Source organism: Galeopterus variegatus, unplaced genomic scaffold (genome assembly GCF_000696425.1).
Source record: "Galeopterus variegatus unplaced genomic scaffold, G_variegatus-3.0.2 Scaffold602, whole genome shotgun sequence".
In the NCBI taxonomy this organism is placed as follows: domain Eukaryota; kingdom Metazoa; phylum Chordata; class Mammalia; order Dermoptera; family Cynocephalidae; genus Galeopterus; species Galeopterus variegatus.
Window position 1 is genome coordinate 544,916 of NW_007726713.1, and position 16,042 is coordinate 560,957.

Below are 16,042 nucleotides of genomic sequence, written 5' to 3' on the forward strand. Positions count from 1 at the left end.
TCCCCATTGCAGGAATAAGGCATTACATTAAAAAGCAGCAAGTTAGGGCCGGCGCCGTGGCGCACCCGGGAACGCAGTGGCGCTCTCGCCGCCTATATGGGGATGGCCGGTGCGCTCACTGGCTGAGCGCGGTGCGGAGGACACCAAGCCAAGGGTTGCGATCCCCTTAACGGTCACAAAAAAAGACAAAAAAAAAAAAAAAGCAGCAAGTTATGTAAAAAAATTCAATAAATCAACATGGAGTTTTATAAATGCGATCAGTATGCACATGGTTAATAGATAATCAAAGCGCGGTGCGGAGGACACCAAGCCAAGGGTTGCGATCCCCTTAACGGTCACAAAAAAAGACAAAAAAAAAAAAAAAGCAGCAAGTTATGTAAATAAATTCAATAAATCAACATGGAGTTTTATACATGCGATCAGTATGCACATGGTTAATAGATAATCAATTTCGGAATTACTGTCTTCAGTAAAAAGCAAAACTATGTAGCTCAGATTACTCTGAGCAAATAAACTTGTTAACTATGAGGGGTCTTCAAAAACTTCATGGAAAGATTAGTACTTTTTTTTAAATTCCATTTTTTCAGTAACTTTTTGAAGTATCCTCCTACCTTGGGATTCTATATTCTCTTTTGAAGAATTATGGATTACAGGTAGAATAACCATGTGATTTATGTCCAAACTTCTGAGAATGACGGGTGTTGTTAATTATTCTGCTGGATCAACAGTACTAAACCAGGTCTGTCCCAGGCAAACTAGGATATATAGTCACCACGGTTCTAGGGAGGTTTTGTTTTGTTTTAAAGTTTCAAGTATAGATTTGCTGAGCTCCACCCCAGAACTACCGAATCAGAATCTTTAGTGTGAGATTTGGGAAGCCTTGGACTTTAAAGTGATATCATTAAAGGCTCTTCCAATTCTAAAATTTTGAATATAGACTGGATATTAGATGATACAAAGGAATTATTATTAATTTTCACATATGTAATAATGCTGTGATTACATAGGAGAATGCCCTTATTTTTAGTAAATACACATAGCTGCATTCAAGTGAGATGTGTCATGATATCTGTATCTTCCTTTCAATTAATTCGGGGAATACACAAACACACACTTAAAGCTGATAGTGGGTATACAAGTGTCCACTGTACTATTCTTTCAATTTTATGTATGTTTGAAATTTCTCATAATAGAACATTGAGAAGAAAGGACTATTAGGGAAAACATTTGTGTTTAAAGGTGAGAGTATTATTGTTATAAATACAAATTATTATGACCAAAAAGACGTTAATTCAAATGATTACTAAAAAAATCCACCCTGTAATTCCTCTTCTTGGACTTTTTTTCCTAAGAAAAAATAAAGTGTCAAAGATATTCACAGCAGAAATGTTTAAACAGTGTTATTTTTGGAACAATCTGAATGTATGACAATAATGGCATAAATTACAGTGCACTGGTACATTCGATAGAGGGATTATTACACAACCATTAAAATAAACCATTAAAAGGAATATATTGTACATATTGACCTATGCTGCTACATAATTAGGTGCACAAAATATCCAAAATTATATATCTATGCTATAAGTAATAACACTTGTGGATTCAAGTGAACGGAACTGAAAGTTTATGTGGAAAATGCTACCTGTTTGAAAAGCAGTTTCCCCCCTTTATTTCAACTTCATTTTTTTTCTTATTTCGAATTCTCCTAATGATTTTGTGCAAAAATAATGCATTTTTTAAAACCAGTCGTTAACTGTTACCTTAAGTTGGTCCCAAGGGCAGTAAATGGTCAGGTTATAATTCATTGAACAACTGAATAAGACTTAAGGAGCCTCAACTCCTTAAGTTGTAATAGGTATTGATGCATACCTAATTTAGGGGATTCACAGAATCGTTTTGTCAACTACAAATATAAGAAACATTATGTGTAAATTGTGTTGTTGAAAAGGTCTCCAAATACCACAAGAACACCCACCGCAATGTGCGGCAGTTTTATGCATGCGATCATGCACATAGTTATAGACAACCAATTCAGAATTGCTATCTTGAGTAAAAAGCAAAACTATGTAGCTCGGTTTACTCTGAGCAAATAAACCTGTTCATGATAATGCACATAGATAATTATGGCAGAAATCATACTACCTGTCATATAGGACGGGCAAGTCTTCTCTCCGCGAAAGGCTTCTAGTCCTAGGCTGCACCTTACTTTCACCAGAATGATACGGTTCCAGAGTCCCAGGCATGGGATGAGACTGCTCTCTTACCCAAAAGGCTGGAACCTGCTCGACGTGAGTACCAGGTTTCCAGTGTCCTCCAACAGGGATCCACAAACACCCGACAATTCCCGAGTTGTTAGGGTTAGTTGCTAAGGCACCAACCGTCTCGCAGGAAGAGGAGACGGTGCACTCCCTTTTGGTGTCGTAGCGAATCCTCTCCATGCCAAGAACATTGGTTCCGGAAGGATACTCAGTTCCTCTTAAAAGCGACGGAAAGGTGAGGAGAAGCTGGGAGTGACGTTTCTGAGCCGCGGAGGATTGTGGGAGCAGGTTGTCTCCAATTTCTCCTCCCCTTCCCCCCCTCCCGGCCAAGATGTCTGACATGGAGGATGATTTCATGTGCGATGATGAGGAGGACTACGACCTGGTGAGGCGCAGGGAACGGAACTCTGGGGCTGGAGATGGTGTGTGGCTGTCAGAGCCGGGGCTGGGGCGGCCACGGCCTCTCTCGGTAGAGCATGTGCCCCTTCCAGGCTCTCCCGGTGCAGTGACAGGACGGGTTCACCTCCTCCCCCTTCCCGCACCGGGCCCGGGCCGTGCTTCCCCAGCATGGGGGAGGGGAGGGTAAAGGGGGCAGCGAAGGGGGTCCCGGGCATTGCGCTCCGAGTCCGAGCGCCTCCTCCGTTTACACGGATGCCCACGGTCCCAGGCGTCCGGTTCTCTGTGCCTCCTATCTCCTCCCTACCGCACTAGCCGCCTGGGGGACCGTGCAGCGGTCTTAGGCCCTGGCTTTGCTCTTTCGGGGCCAACATTCCGGGCCCGTCTTCTTCACTCGAACTGAATGGGTGTGAGATGCTTGGAGAAGAGTCTGAAAACCTGGGGGCCTTACTGCTTCCTGGCCTGGCCGCGAATCGCTACTTGTGAGTCTCCTGGAGACACAGCTTAAATAGTCTTGTCCAGGTGTCCGTTTTGATCTGAAAGGTGCAGTGAAGAGTTCAAAGCAAGGATAGATGAAAAGTAGTTCAACTACTTGTTCAGTTCTTTAGAGAGACAAGCTGGGAGGAGGTTTTGCTTTTTGTTGTTGTTGGGGGGGAAGGAAGGGTAAAGGTAGTGGAACCAATGGCTTTTTTATTCACTTAGTATTTTCCCAGTATTCAGTGTTTAAAACATCAACAGCGTAGAATTAATTTTCTAGCTGAATGGTGAATTTTGAAGATTAAGGTTTAATTTATGAATGGACTTACAGGTTTTAAAAAACTCACTAACGTTTCAGGTTACTATTCAAAAACATTGCTGTGTGAGAACTAAGAAAAATTATGACCTAGACTTAGCGTCAACTTTGCTTTGTTTCTCTATGTTGGGGGCGTTTTTTGTGGTTCTTGTATATTTTGGTGATGCTGCATTATCAAAGTAGATGTTTTGGGAAGTCTGGCCCATCTTACATTTCAAGTGCCAGAAATTCTCCAGATATTAATATATTGTTTTGAATAAGTCATTTCTAATTAATCCAGTTTTTAAAAAGGCACATTTTGCTAAAAGGAGAAGGAAATTCTTGCTATTACTTGAAAGTCATAGTATAGATTTTGATAATTCTTAAAGTAAAATGTAGACTTGTCAATAGTACGGTTTCTGCTTTGCATTTTAGTTTGTGCATCCAAGCAAGTTGTAGGCAGTGCCTTCAGTTCATTAAGAATGTGTTACTTGGGGTACCTATGTATTTTTGTTTATTACATTTTTACTTATATTACAGGTGTTTTTGTAACTATCAAAGTGTTCCTTTTAAGTGTATTTGTGTTTTTAAATGTTTTTGCTCATGTTTTCCCTAAGCAAGAGTCTATTGAATGCACAACTTATTAGCACTATGTTTAACTTGAAAATCATCATTGAGAATGTAATATGGGAATGACAGAATCTTATTGTCCCATGAAGAACTCGATTTTTGTAAGATTTTTAATTAAACATAAAATGTTTTAACTTGGCTATGTCTCCCCAGTCTTTTAGGGCCTACACTGCATGCACAGTATAACAAAGTTGAATGTGTAGCTGTTTTTAATTTTTTTTTCTTTTTTAAAAAGTACAATATTACACTAGTACATAATTAAATGAAAAGTTGAGTTGTTTGCTGTCCCCCCACCCCCACCCCAGCATTCTGTTAAATAGCCTTCCCTCCCCCTCGTCTCTGTCTCATATAGATAGCATTCTGGATTCCCAATCAGATGTCAAATAGTGGAAGCTTTTGTGCTTTTTCTAACTGTTAAAACTTTTAGTGACATAAAATTTGATTTAGTAATTTATTTTTCTCTTCCTTGGTCAATTTCCTTAAATTATTATATGTTTAAAGAAAGAAAAAGATTAGGGAGTTGGTTGCCGTTTCATTCTTACGTGTTGCCAAAAGAGTTTTTTTTAATAGTTATTTTGCCTGTGTCTTTTTGATGTTTCTTAAGATTTAGAAGACCTAAAGAATTGATTTGCTGTCTTAGGAAAATTTCTTTTTTCAAAAAAAAATGTTGGAAAATCATCTTATTTGAGTCAAAATGTTAACTAGAGTTATGAGTATTTTTGACCACAGTGATACTCAGCATAACTTTATAGGTTGTCCATTGATAAATTTTAATGCCTTGAATCAGTTTTTGTTCTTGCCCAATCTAATGGAAATAGATTATAATAGGTAATTAGGATAACACCTGAAACATTAAAAATCTGTTTCTAAAACTATACTGTTTTTTTCCAAGAAAATAATGATTTGTGCCCAAGATCTAAAAGAAGAAAACAAACTTGGTTAAAAAAAGAAGCAAATGTAAAAGAAATTCAGTATACTTGACCTCTTATTTCTAAGATCTGTTTGATTTTTATTAGAGGCTGTAGCAGGTGTTTTCTAAGTATAGTAATCTATGTAGCAGTAAGTGGAGAGGTAGGAGATAGTACTAGTATATACCTTTTAATCCAATGTTAATTTTACAGATTTATAGGTTATTTGCTGGTCTGATAATACTAAGTAATAAATATAGTGCCGTTCATTAAATTGATAAGGCCATTGATAAGTTAACTGTATTGTAATTCCACAGTTACTTAGTATTTTTAGCATAAAGTTAGTACTTTTATAATCTTTTTAGAAAGAATTTAAGACAAACTGATTTCATACCAAAAATTATTCTTTAGTAAGTTCTATTATAGGCAGGATATTATGTATTTGAAAACAATTATTTAAGTGTATTATAACGAAAATGTCCAAAAAGTAAGAGTAATTCCACTTGGTTAAATGTATTACCAAGCTGTTAGTCTCATTATATTTCCCCCAGTCAAGCTCATTGTTGGGATTCATGAATAAATATTTACTAGTATTGTTTTTCTTGTCTTAATATAGAACAGTTTTAATGTCCTAAAATTTTATTTCCTTTTGGGGGGGGTGAAGTGGGGTGAGTCTTAGCTACAGGATATCTTACAGAATCTCCTATTTGTCAGCATTTTAATAAGCTCAGCAGAAAGATGCTGAAGGGTCGATTGCCAATGCTTTATTCATAGTAAACACATATCAACTATAAATTTTGAGTTTAAAAAGTATTTAAGACAGTGTAATCCATAGTATCCCAATTTTGTGAGGTGGGAAAAAATATAGGGAAAAGGTCTGGAAATAAATTATTGGTGATTTTAATTTTTTTAAAACTTTATTTCTTGCAAACTTTTCACAGTGAACCTATATTACTTTTATTGCTGGAAGACATGAGGCAGGTTGCAAATGATGAACAAAAATGTTACTTTGGTCTTGGGAAGCCAAACAGTGATTCTTTCATTGCTCAAAATATTTTACACTCATAAAACTGTTGTATTAGTTCATTTTCTGTTGTTTCTTTTTTTTTTTTTTTTTTTAAATAAGATGACCGGTAAGGGGATCAACATCTTGACTTGGTGTTGTCAGCACTACACTCTCCGAACTGAGCAAACCGGCCATCCCTACATAGGGATCCGAACCTGTGGACTTGGTGTTATCAGCACCACATTTTCCCAAGTGAGCCATGGGCCTATTTTCTGTTGTTTCTAACAGAATACCTGAAACTGGATAATTTATAAGACAGTGAAATTTATTTCTTATAGTTTTGGAGGCTAGGAAGCTCAAAGTTAAGGAGGCACGTCTGGTGATGGCTTTTTTCTTTGTGGGGACTCTATAGGGTCCTGTGGTGATGCAGGGTATCACATGGCAAGGGCTGAGCAAGTCACCAGTCCGCACCCATGATAACCCATTAATCTGTTAACCCATTAATGGAGTAATCCATTTATAAGGGCAGGGTCCTTATGATCCAATCACCTCCTACAGGCCCCACCTCTCATTGGGGATCAAGCTTCCACATGAGCTTTGGAGCAGACAAGCACAAACATAGCAGTTGTCTTCAGAACCTGAAGTATGTTTAAACCTAGCTTTTTTCTTTTATTTTTACTTTTTGATGGCTGGCCAGTAAAGGGATCCAAACCCATGACCTTAGTGTTATAAGGCTGCACTCTAACCAACAGACCTAACCAGCCAGCTCTTTAACCTCGCTTTTTAAAATAGGTAATACATGCACATGGTTCAAAAAAAGAAAATATGTAATATGTACATTAAAGTTTCCATTCCATTCTTGTTTCCCATCTGCTCCGTTCCCATTCATCCCCATAGGTAACCAAATAAACGTTTTTATCCCCCCCCTCTTTTTTTTAACCAGGACATGGCATATTTTATATATTGTGTGGTTTGCTTTTTAATTTATCTTAGAGATTATTGTGTATAAGTGTGCAAAGAGCTTACCCATTACTTTTTACAGCTGCATTGATTGTATGGATGTACCATACTTTATTTAACCAGTTCACTATTGATAAGAATTTGGCCCATTTCAATATTTTGATGTTATAAACAACGTTCAACTATTTTTTTTCTTAATAACTTCAGCTGTAACCAGGTTTTGTCCTTTCTGTAGATGTAGTTAAAAATTATATTAAGAGTCAGGTTTGTTAAATAAGTTGGGCCATCAAACTGGATGATGCTATTTTAGGTTAGAAACACCTGACTCCAATGAAGTTTGCTTGCAGATTTCAGAATCATTTACTATAATCCATGTCAGTATCGTTGGAATAGTTTTACAGCAACTACTTCAAAGTAAAGAATTGATTTGGAATATAAGTTTTGGTGAGTTTTCAAAAAGGCCTGTTGCATTACTTCACAGTTGTAGCTTGTATAATGAAATTAAAGAGTTTCAAACAAGGATAGCTAAAATAAGTAATGGAAGACAACTCTTACATGCCAAGAATAAAATAAAGTTATACTTATATAAACTTAAGTAATAAATAAATAAATTTAATAATTATTATTTCATAATAAGCATAAGTAAACAAAAATAAAATAAATTTAAGACTTTCTCTGGTAACTTAATTCTGTAAACTATGAATATCCAACAAAGTGAATTTGTACTTGTACATTATGTCCCAGAATGAACACATAGACCTTAGTGGGAATTGAAAACTTTCTACATGTTTCAACCTCCAAATCTGACAGAATAGGAGCTGAAGTATCAAGAGTAAGTGACTTACCTAAATGTGTAGAACAAATTATTGAGAGAGTCAGAACTAAAGCCCAGGTCTACTGTCTTTTATGATGTCTCTCCTTGGGAAATTTAATTTGAAGAGTGGAAGTTTAGAATCAATAAAAGAACAGTCTAATTTATTCCATAGATAACAAATTAGGACCCATTAACTTGAGGGAAATTTTTAAAGTTTGGATAACTCTATGAAGAGCAAAACCATAAATGGCTACCTAAGATTTGGATTATATCTGATCTTTAAGGTTAGAGGGACATTGTACTTCACAGTATGCCCCGCATCTGGTACAGCTGTCTAGACATGGTCAAGACTCAGAAAGCATTGTTAATGGTTAGTCTTATTTTCCTAAAGTACATTTCTTTAGGACTTCTGTTGGTAATAGACACAAAAGTTAAGTCGATGAACTATGGAACTAACCCTGTTCAGCCAAGGCTACATTCCAGCATATAGTCAAAATTGACCCTGCCTGTTGTGTGTTATTTTGGAATGTTCACCCATTTTTCATTTAAATTAAACATTTATTGAGCATTTTATAATATCCCAGACTCTGGGACTATAAAGATGAGTAAAATTTCCTGCTTTTGAGTTCACAGTGGGGCAGGTATGGGGGGAAAGGGAACAACATACAAAGCTCTATGTTAGAGAGATGCATGTTATATAGAAGCGTGACTGAAGAGAAAAATTTATTTTGTTAAGAAGAGTCAGAGAAAGAATCACAAAGGTAAGCCTTGATGAATACATTTTCCAGGAGTGTTAGAGCTGGGGAGCATCATAGGAGAAAAATGGGAAGGTGGTTTAGAATTCCTAGCCAAAAAAACAGTTATGCTAAAGCAGAGATTTTAAATTGTGTGGCATATTTGGGAAAAGAAGAATAGATTTGGGTGGTATGAATGGATCACACAGTGCTTTGGAGAGATGTCAGGACATGAGTTATTATATAGGTAGGTTGGAACTATTACTGAACTTTAGGGCTTTTTAAAATCCCTTTTACAATGATGAAATGCTTGTTTATTTTTCATATATTGCTTAAACTCTTCTTAGTTTATTTTTTAAAGCATTCTTCATATATTGATTAAAATTTCAGTTTTTCTTCTATTAATTTACAAATTATTTATCTCTTATTCATGAGGCATAAGTGAATTCAGTTTAGCAGTATTAACTTAATGCTTCTTCTGTATTCTCTATTCTGATAAATAGCACCATGTGTTACTAAGCCATTGGTAATCATAGGTAACTTTATTTTCCTTTGCCTTGTGCCCATATGGTGGGTCTCTTTTATTTTACATTCTTAACATCATTAAACATCTTGTATATTATCCTATCCCCTTCCTTTTCTTCTCATTCTGCTACTTGGGATCAGGCTTCCATCATCTCTTGGCCAGACTGTTATAAGAGCACCCAGTTGACTACTTCATTGCTACCAGAATATTCTTCCTAAAACACAAATATAATTATTTCCTTGTAAAATCTTTTAGTGGCTCTCCATTTGATCTAAACTCCTTGCTAGACTTCTGTTCCTCTGTCAAATACTAGTTCATCTGTCATCAACCCTTTGCATGTATCCTGTGGTTCAGCCCAAATTATTCGTGGCTCTTGTTAATGTATAATACTATTTCAAGCTTCCTTGCCTTTGCACACGTAATTGCTTTATTTCAGCTGCCCTTCCTCATTGCTGACAATTCCTGTTCATACTTTTATAACTGATTCAGTTATCTTTTCATTCATCTAACTCATGAGTAGTTGATTACTCCTTTTTTTGAGATCCACTGTACCTAGAATGTGTTTCTGTTATTGCTTGTATTGTGTTATGCTGCAGTTTCATTTGTATATCTATCTCTTAATAGACCATGGGTACCTTGAGAGGAAGGACTTAATTTGCATTTGTGTTAGTTTCTGTCATAGATTAAAGATCATGATAATATTGAGTATAAATAATAGAAGCATCTAAACAACAGAATTGTTCTTCTAAAAACTTTTTAAAATACCATCAGTTTAAAAAATCATGCCTGTGTAATAACTGAAGAATAGTTTGCTCTAGTGCACAGCTTGTGGTGATGTGATTCACTGAACTGCAGATGACAGGTTAGTGGTGTCATGGTGGTTGGTTCAAACCATATATACATGGTATTGGAGATCAGAACAAGGGAATGCCTATTCATAAGTCAATCAGTAGAACATCAGTTGTGCCATTTCTCATGTATTTGTACATTTTGGCAATAACACTTGTTTAAGAATTGAATTGCAACTATGCAAAAAGTATTATACGTTCCACTTCTTAATCCACATAATGTGAAAAACTTAAAGAACGTAATCACAAAATGTTGATGGCCGGATCAAGTCTTATCTCAATCATTGTGATTTTTTTTGGAATTATATCATCTAAAGTTGAAAAATGTCAATATCTGAAATCTTGACAGGTTCCAGAAGTTGCAGGTAGCCAGTTTTGTACTATAATTGGTATTCAGAGCTGGCTAGTTAGTTCAGTTGGTTACAGCTTGGTGCTGATAACACCAAGGTCCAGGGTTCAATCACTGTACCAGCCGGCCACCAAAAAAAAAAAAAAAATGCCTGTAAACTCTAATAGGTATTCAGTGATTGAAAGACAAGACACTATGTGAGACATGGTAAAAAATATAAAGGATCCCATTTTCAAACAGTGTTACGGTTGGTTCACTAATATCCAGATAACTGAGGTTAACCTCTTAAATTTCTAAAGTATTTTTTTTTTTTGTCTTTTTTCCGTGTCCGGCAACGGATCGCAACCCTCAGTGTCGCCCCCGTACCGGACCGGGACCGGCAACGGGATCGCAACCCTCGGTGTTGCCCCCGCGCCTCGCTCAGCCAGTGAGCGGGAACCGGTCTGTATGTGGGATCCGAACCCTCGGCAGGAGCGCTGCCACGCTTCCCAAGCGGCGCACTAGCGCAGTGCGCCACCAGGCCGGCCCCTTCTAAGAGCGCTGCCGCGCTTCCCAAGCGGCGCACTAGCGCAGTGCGCCACCAGGCCGGCCCCTTCTAAAGTATTTTTATGTTGCCTTTCGCTGGGAAACTTCATGACTTCATTCCTACTACTACTGCCATGGGTACCACTCAGCTTCTACTTCCCTCTTCTCATATCCTGACCTAATTGTTTTTTCTAATCTGTTATGGGCCAACAAATCAAAAATAAATGGACTTTGAGTTAGAGTACAAATTATTAGACTTTGTGATAAATGTAAATCAGAAATATTTTTCATTTTACTTCCAAGTTCGAGGATGTGCTCTGAAGATTTGGATTGTGAAAAAGTAATTTTCTGGTTCACCAAGCTATTCCTCCGTCTTATTGAACAGTTTTAAGTGAGGTTTTTTCATTTTTTAAAATTTATTTTAGGGCCGATCCCATGGCTCACTCGGGAGAGTACGCGCAGCGGCGCTCCCACCACGGGTTCGGATCCTATATAGGGATGGCCGGGGTGCTCACTGGCTGAGTGCGGTGCGGGCAACACCAAGCCAAGGGTTCTGATCCCCTTACTGGTCGCAAAAAAAAAAAAAAAAAAATTATTTTATGATAAATCTTGGATACAAAAATTTTGGGAGCTGCTTATGTTTGTTCCAAGTTAATAAAACAGAGAAGAACTGATTTCCAAAGGTGTACAGTAGGTTTTACAGCTATGATTCTTTACCAAAGTCTTCCCTGAGGAGATGACACTTAAACTGAGATCTGAAATGAATGTCATAGTTAAACAGATGAAGAGAGGTGGAAAGAGAAGGGAATTAGCAGGTAAAGGTGAGAGTTTGGCCACTTGCAAGGAAAGGCCAGGGTGGATGCAGCAAAGTGAATGAGGGAGAGCTTGATAGGAGGTAAGATTAGACACATTGTAGTCAGATTTTAATGATTTTGAACTTGATTTTGAGAGCAGTGATAAGCCATTTTTGAGGAGAGGAATGAGATGATTTACATTTTATGAAGATTATTCTGGCTGTTTACCATGAGAAGATTGGAACTTAAAGGTTAAAATGGAGAATGGAAAGGCTACTATAGTTTGTGGAGAGATGAAAAGTGGCTTGGTAGGGTAGAGTGGTGGCAAGGTGGGAGGAAGTGGATGGATTGAGATTTATTTTGAAGGTAGAATCAAAAGGACTTTTTAAGTTCAAAAAATATGACTGTTCTTAGTTCTTCAGTTACCTCGCATTGTTTATGCTGTTCTTTTATGTGCTGCTCTCTTTTCCCTCTCTCAGTTTGTCTAGAGGCAAACTCCCATTTATCTTTCAAAACCTACTTTGAAGCCATCAGTCACAGCATCATTTGTTGTAGAGTTGGCTTGTTCATTCTTTATTAATTACTTTTTTAGTTTGATCAGTTTCATTGTTGTCAAACCTAGATTACAAGGGTTAAGAAGTGAATGAGTCATTATGAAGTTTATTTACTATCCAGAATTTGATCTTGTCTCTAAAATAAGTATTCCAAGGGATTTTCATATGTTAAACTCAACTGAATTCTGAGTCTAAGTCTGAGACCAAGTGCCAGTCTCATGTCCTTAACACAAGGAAGCAGTTATCCTCCAGAGGGCGTGTATTACAAAGCCACTCTTGGTTACTGAAAAATTCATCTTGTATTGATATATTTTTGAGCTTTCTAAACCCTTAACTATAGACTCAATATACCTTTCTTTACTCCTGTGCCTTTTATAAGACTTTGTAGAATTTTCCATAAATGTCTCTTAAAGGGATGTATTGAGTGTATTTGGATTTAGAAATAACTCGTTAATACTGTTCTTGTCTTTTTGTGTTTTCTTCCAGGTACCGTTCATAATTTAATGTAAACTTGTCCTTTGTAATGACTTGTAGCTGAGAAGGAAATAATCTCTATCTTGTGGCTTCCTAAAATAATAATTTTCATTATACCAATCCATGTGTACTTTGTGATCTTCATTATTTGAAAATGTTGGAACTATTTAAAACTTTTTACACTACTTCACTAAATAGTTGCTTTATTTTAATTTTCCGTTCTGCCTTACTGTTTTTCACCAAGAACTGAATTTATATGATAGAAAATCTCATGAAATTATATAAGTCCATTTTGTTTTATTTATTTTGATTTCTTATAAAGCTAGTTAAGTTACATTAATGCAAACAGCTGTTGTAATATGGAATGCACATAAGATGAAGATTTATTATCTTTTTTATATTTTTAATTTTTTAGGGCAAATATTAACATATAATTATATTTAGCATTAGGTTACTCTGCCATATGTAGATTACAGTCCTAGCTAGTTAGACCATGTTAGAATAATCAAATTTAGACTTAGGAAGTAGGAAAAAATTAGATTACTCAAACAAAGATTAAGATATTTATGTTAGATTTTTCTCAGGTTCCATGACCAATAAAAGATTAACCACTACATAATTGGGAGTCATTAACCAATGTTCTCTGCATTCAGCTTTTTTGTTAAGTCCGTGGAAATTGTAGTTTTGATCTGAAAGAAAGAAATAATTCTGTTCTACTATTCACTTGATTTTGACTCCCTCCCAACTCCCATTTTTGAATAATGGTTAAATATCAATGGCATTTTACCTCTGTATTTGAGGTTGTTTCATTTTGTGTGAATGTATGGTTTTTCTGTCTTATCAGCATTCTCTTTTTACAGTGCAATGTACAGGTTTCTTTTTTCCTTTTAATACTACATTTCTTCCTTTCTAACACACAGGAATACTCTGAAGATAGTAATTCTGAGCCAAATGTGGATTTGGAAAATCAGTACTATAATTCCAAAGCATTAAAAGAAGATGACCCGAAAGCAGCATTAAGCAGTTTCCAAAAGGTTTATATTTTTTTTCCAGTTGATTTTGTATCTTAAAGGTTTTTTTAATGATGTGTTAGATCAAATAAGTCCCAAGTGACTTTATCTCATAAATGTGTTTTGAATACTTAGTGATAATTTTGTAAGATAAATTTGCCTTATGCAGCACAAGCAAGTATTTTCTGATCAAGCTATCTACAGAGTAGGGCCATTGTCCTGTAAAGCTAATATGGTTCTGGCAGGAGTACCAACATGATATTCAGTAGGTATTAACACTGCAATCTTGTTCCTTCTTCTGGGTACAAATCACACAGGTGTGGTTTTACTATTATGAATTGCTTGATTTCTTGATTTAGTGATACACTTTTGGATTATTCTTACCAAGGTTTATTTGGCAGGGAAAGGGGGGAGTATTTCTGGGAATGTATAATAATCAGGAAATAGTTCTTAATTTTTTGATGAGGGAACTTCAAATAAACTCACTATCCTTAAGTATCTTAAGACTCGTCTTTTTTTTTTTTTAACTTTTTAAAAATGATCTTGTGGAAATGTTTTCATGCATATGATGTAAAATTAATCCAAAACTTAGACATAGGATGTCATTAGAAAATAATGTATTAATATTAAGTTAGACTAAAAATTTCTTCCTTTCTTAGGTTTTGGAACTTGAAGGTGAAAAAGGAGAATGGGGATTTAAAGCACTGAAACAAATGATTAAGATTAACTTCAAGTTGGTAAGATTTGTTTTGAGGGGAGTTAAACTAAGCAGGAAATAAATTCTTTAGGTAAAAACCTTATTGCAATAAAATGTCATTATATCTACTTCTCTAAAATAGTTCTATTGTATGTTCCCATGTTTAGTCTGCTTTGCAGTTATCCCTATAGTAATACTATTCAGTAAAAAAAATTCTGCGTAGTATAGAACAGTTTTCTGTTTAAGAAAACTAATCCTTTAGATATGTGGACAGTATTTTTAAATACATGGTTGCTTTATTAATAGAGTGAATTTTCCACAAACAGTATTTATTTTGGTGTTTTAAAATTCTCTTTATTACAAAGACTTCTTCTTCCACTGACTAGGGCCAAAAGCTTTAGCATTATGCTTCACTCTTCTCTTTGTCTGTCACCCCACAAATAATCTGTTGGCAAACCTGAGTGGCTTTATGTATCTTCAAAATATATTCAGTATCTTACTGGTACTTACTATTTCTACCTCTGCTACTCTGGTCCAAGCCAGCATCATCCCTCACCTGTATTGCAGTAGACTTTCAACTGGTCCCCTTATTTCCATCCTTGCCCTGCTATGGTCTGTTCTCCACAAGTAGCAGAGTGATCCTTTTAAAATGTAATTTAGATTATGTCATTCCTTTTTCCAAATCTTCTAATGGTCCCCTGCCCCCCTCAACAAAATCCAGAATCCTTACCATGGCCTACAAAGGCCCTGTGTAAGCTCACCCTTTGCTACCTTTCCAGTCTTGATTTCCATTTGCTCCCATACTGGCCTTGTTATTCTTCAGGTCATCCCACGCACATTTCTACGATAAGGCTTGAATTTGGTGTTTTCTCTGCCTCAAATGCTCTTCTCTCAGATAGCCAGATGGCTCTTTTCCTCATTTGATTCAAGTCTCTGTTCAGATGGCACCACTTATCAAGGTGCCCATCCCCTGACCACCTGATATAAAATAGTATCCTTCCCATCATTATTAAATTTTATCTTACCCTGTTGTTTTTCTTCTTTGCATATGCTACCACTTGATCTATTTACATATTTACTGCCTTTCTCTGAAACACACCCTACCCCCCAGTAAGTTGTAAGCTGCATGAGAGGAGGACTTTGTTATGTTCTTAGCACCTATGAGGGTACTTCAAAAAGCTTGTGGAAAAATAGAATTAAAAGATAATATGAATCTTTCCATGAATATTTTGAAACACCCTTCTGTATTAGTCCATTTCTGTTGCTTATAACAAAATACTTGGAACTGGGTACTTTGTAAAGAAAGCGAAATTTATTGCTTATGGTTTCTGAGGCTGAGTGAGAAGTCCAAAGTCCAGGGAACACTATTAGTCCATTTCTGTTGCTTATAACAAAATACTTGGAACTGGGTACTTTGTAAAGAAAGCAAAATTTATTGCTTATGGTTTCTGAGGCTGAGTGAGAAGTCCAAAGTCCAGGGAACACATTTGGTGAAGGCATTGGTGGTAGCGACAGTGACCCAGGAGTCTCACATGGCAGAAAATGGCAGAGCAGAGAGAGAGAACCTTTCATGTGCTCCTCTTTTAAAGCTCTCAGAACACACCCAGGACCATCATTAACCATCAACTTAATAACCTCTTCAAGGCCCCACCTTTCAGTTACCATAATAGGATTTCCCACCTTCTTAAAACTGTCACACTTGGGACCAAGCCTCCAGCACATTAAACTTTGTGGGGACACAATTCAATCCACCGCACCTTGTATAATAGTGGCTGGCATTTAGT

General features: G+C 36.4%; 2 protein-coding genes across 3 annotated transcripts in view; one reads left to right on the top strand and one right to left on the bottom strand.

Moving 5' to 3' along the window:
* The window catches only part of GALK2 (galactokinase 2), a 151,548-nt gene extending 149,172 nt beyond the window's left edge, over window positions 1-2,376 (bottom strand). The window contains exon 1 of the mRNA XM_008570432.1: window positions 2,146-2,376. Within this exon, the coding sequence (XP_008568654.1) occupies window positions 2,146-2,246 (101 nt within the window). The 5' untranslated portion in view covers window positions 2,247-2,376. The remainder of the gene's footprint in view (window positions 1-2,145) is intronic.
* A 191-nt stretch (window positions 2,377-2,567) lies between these two features.
* Window positions 2,568-16,042, top strand: part of COPS2 (COP9 signalosome subunit 2) — a 29,081-nt gene continuing 15,606 nt past the window's right edge. For both annotated transcript variants that reach the window (XM_008570438.1, XM_008570439.1), the window contains exons 1-3: window positions 2,568-2,646; window positions 13,472-13,585; window positions 14,221-14,298. In XM_008570438.1, coding sequence (XP_008568660.1) covers window positions 2,593-2,646; window positions 13,472-13,585; window positions 14,221-14,298 — 246 coding nt within the window. In that variant the 5' untranslated portion in view covers window positions 2,568-2,592. The remainder of the gene's footprint in view (window positions 2,647-13,471; window positions 13,586-14,220; window positions 14,299-16,042) is intronic.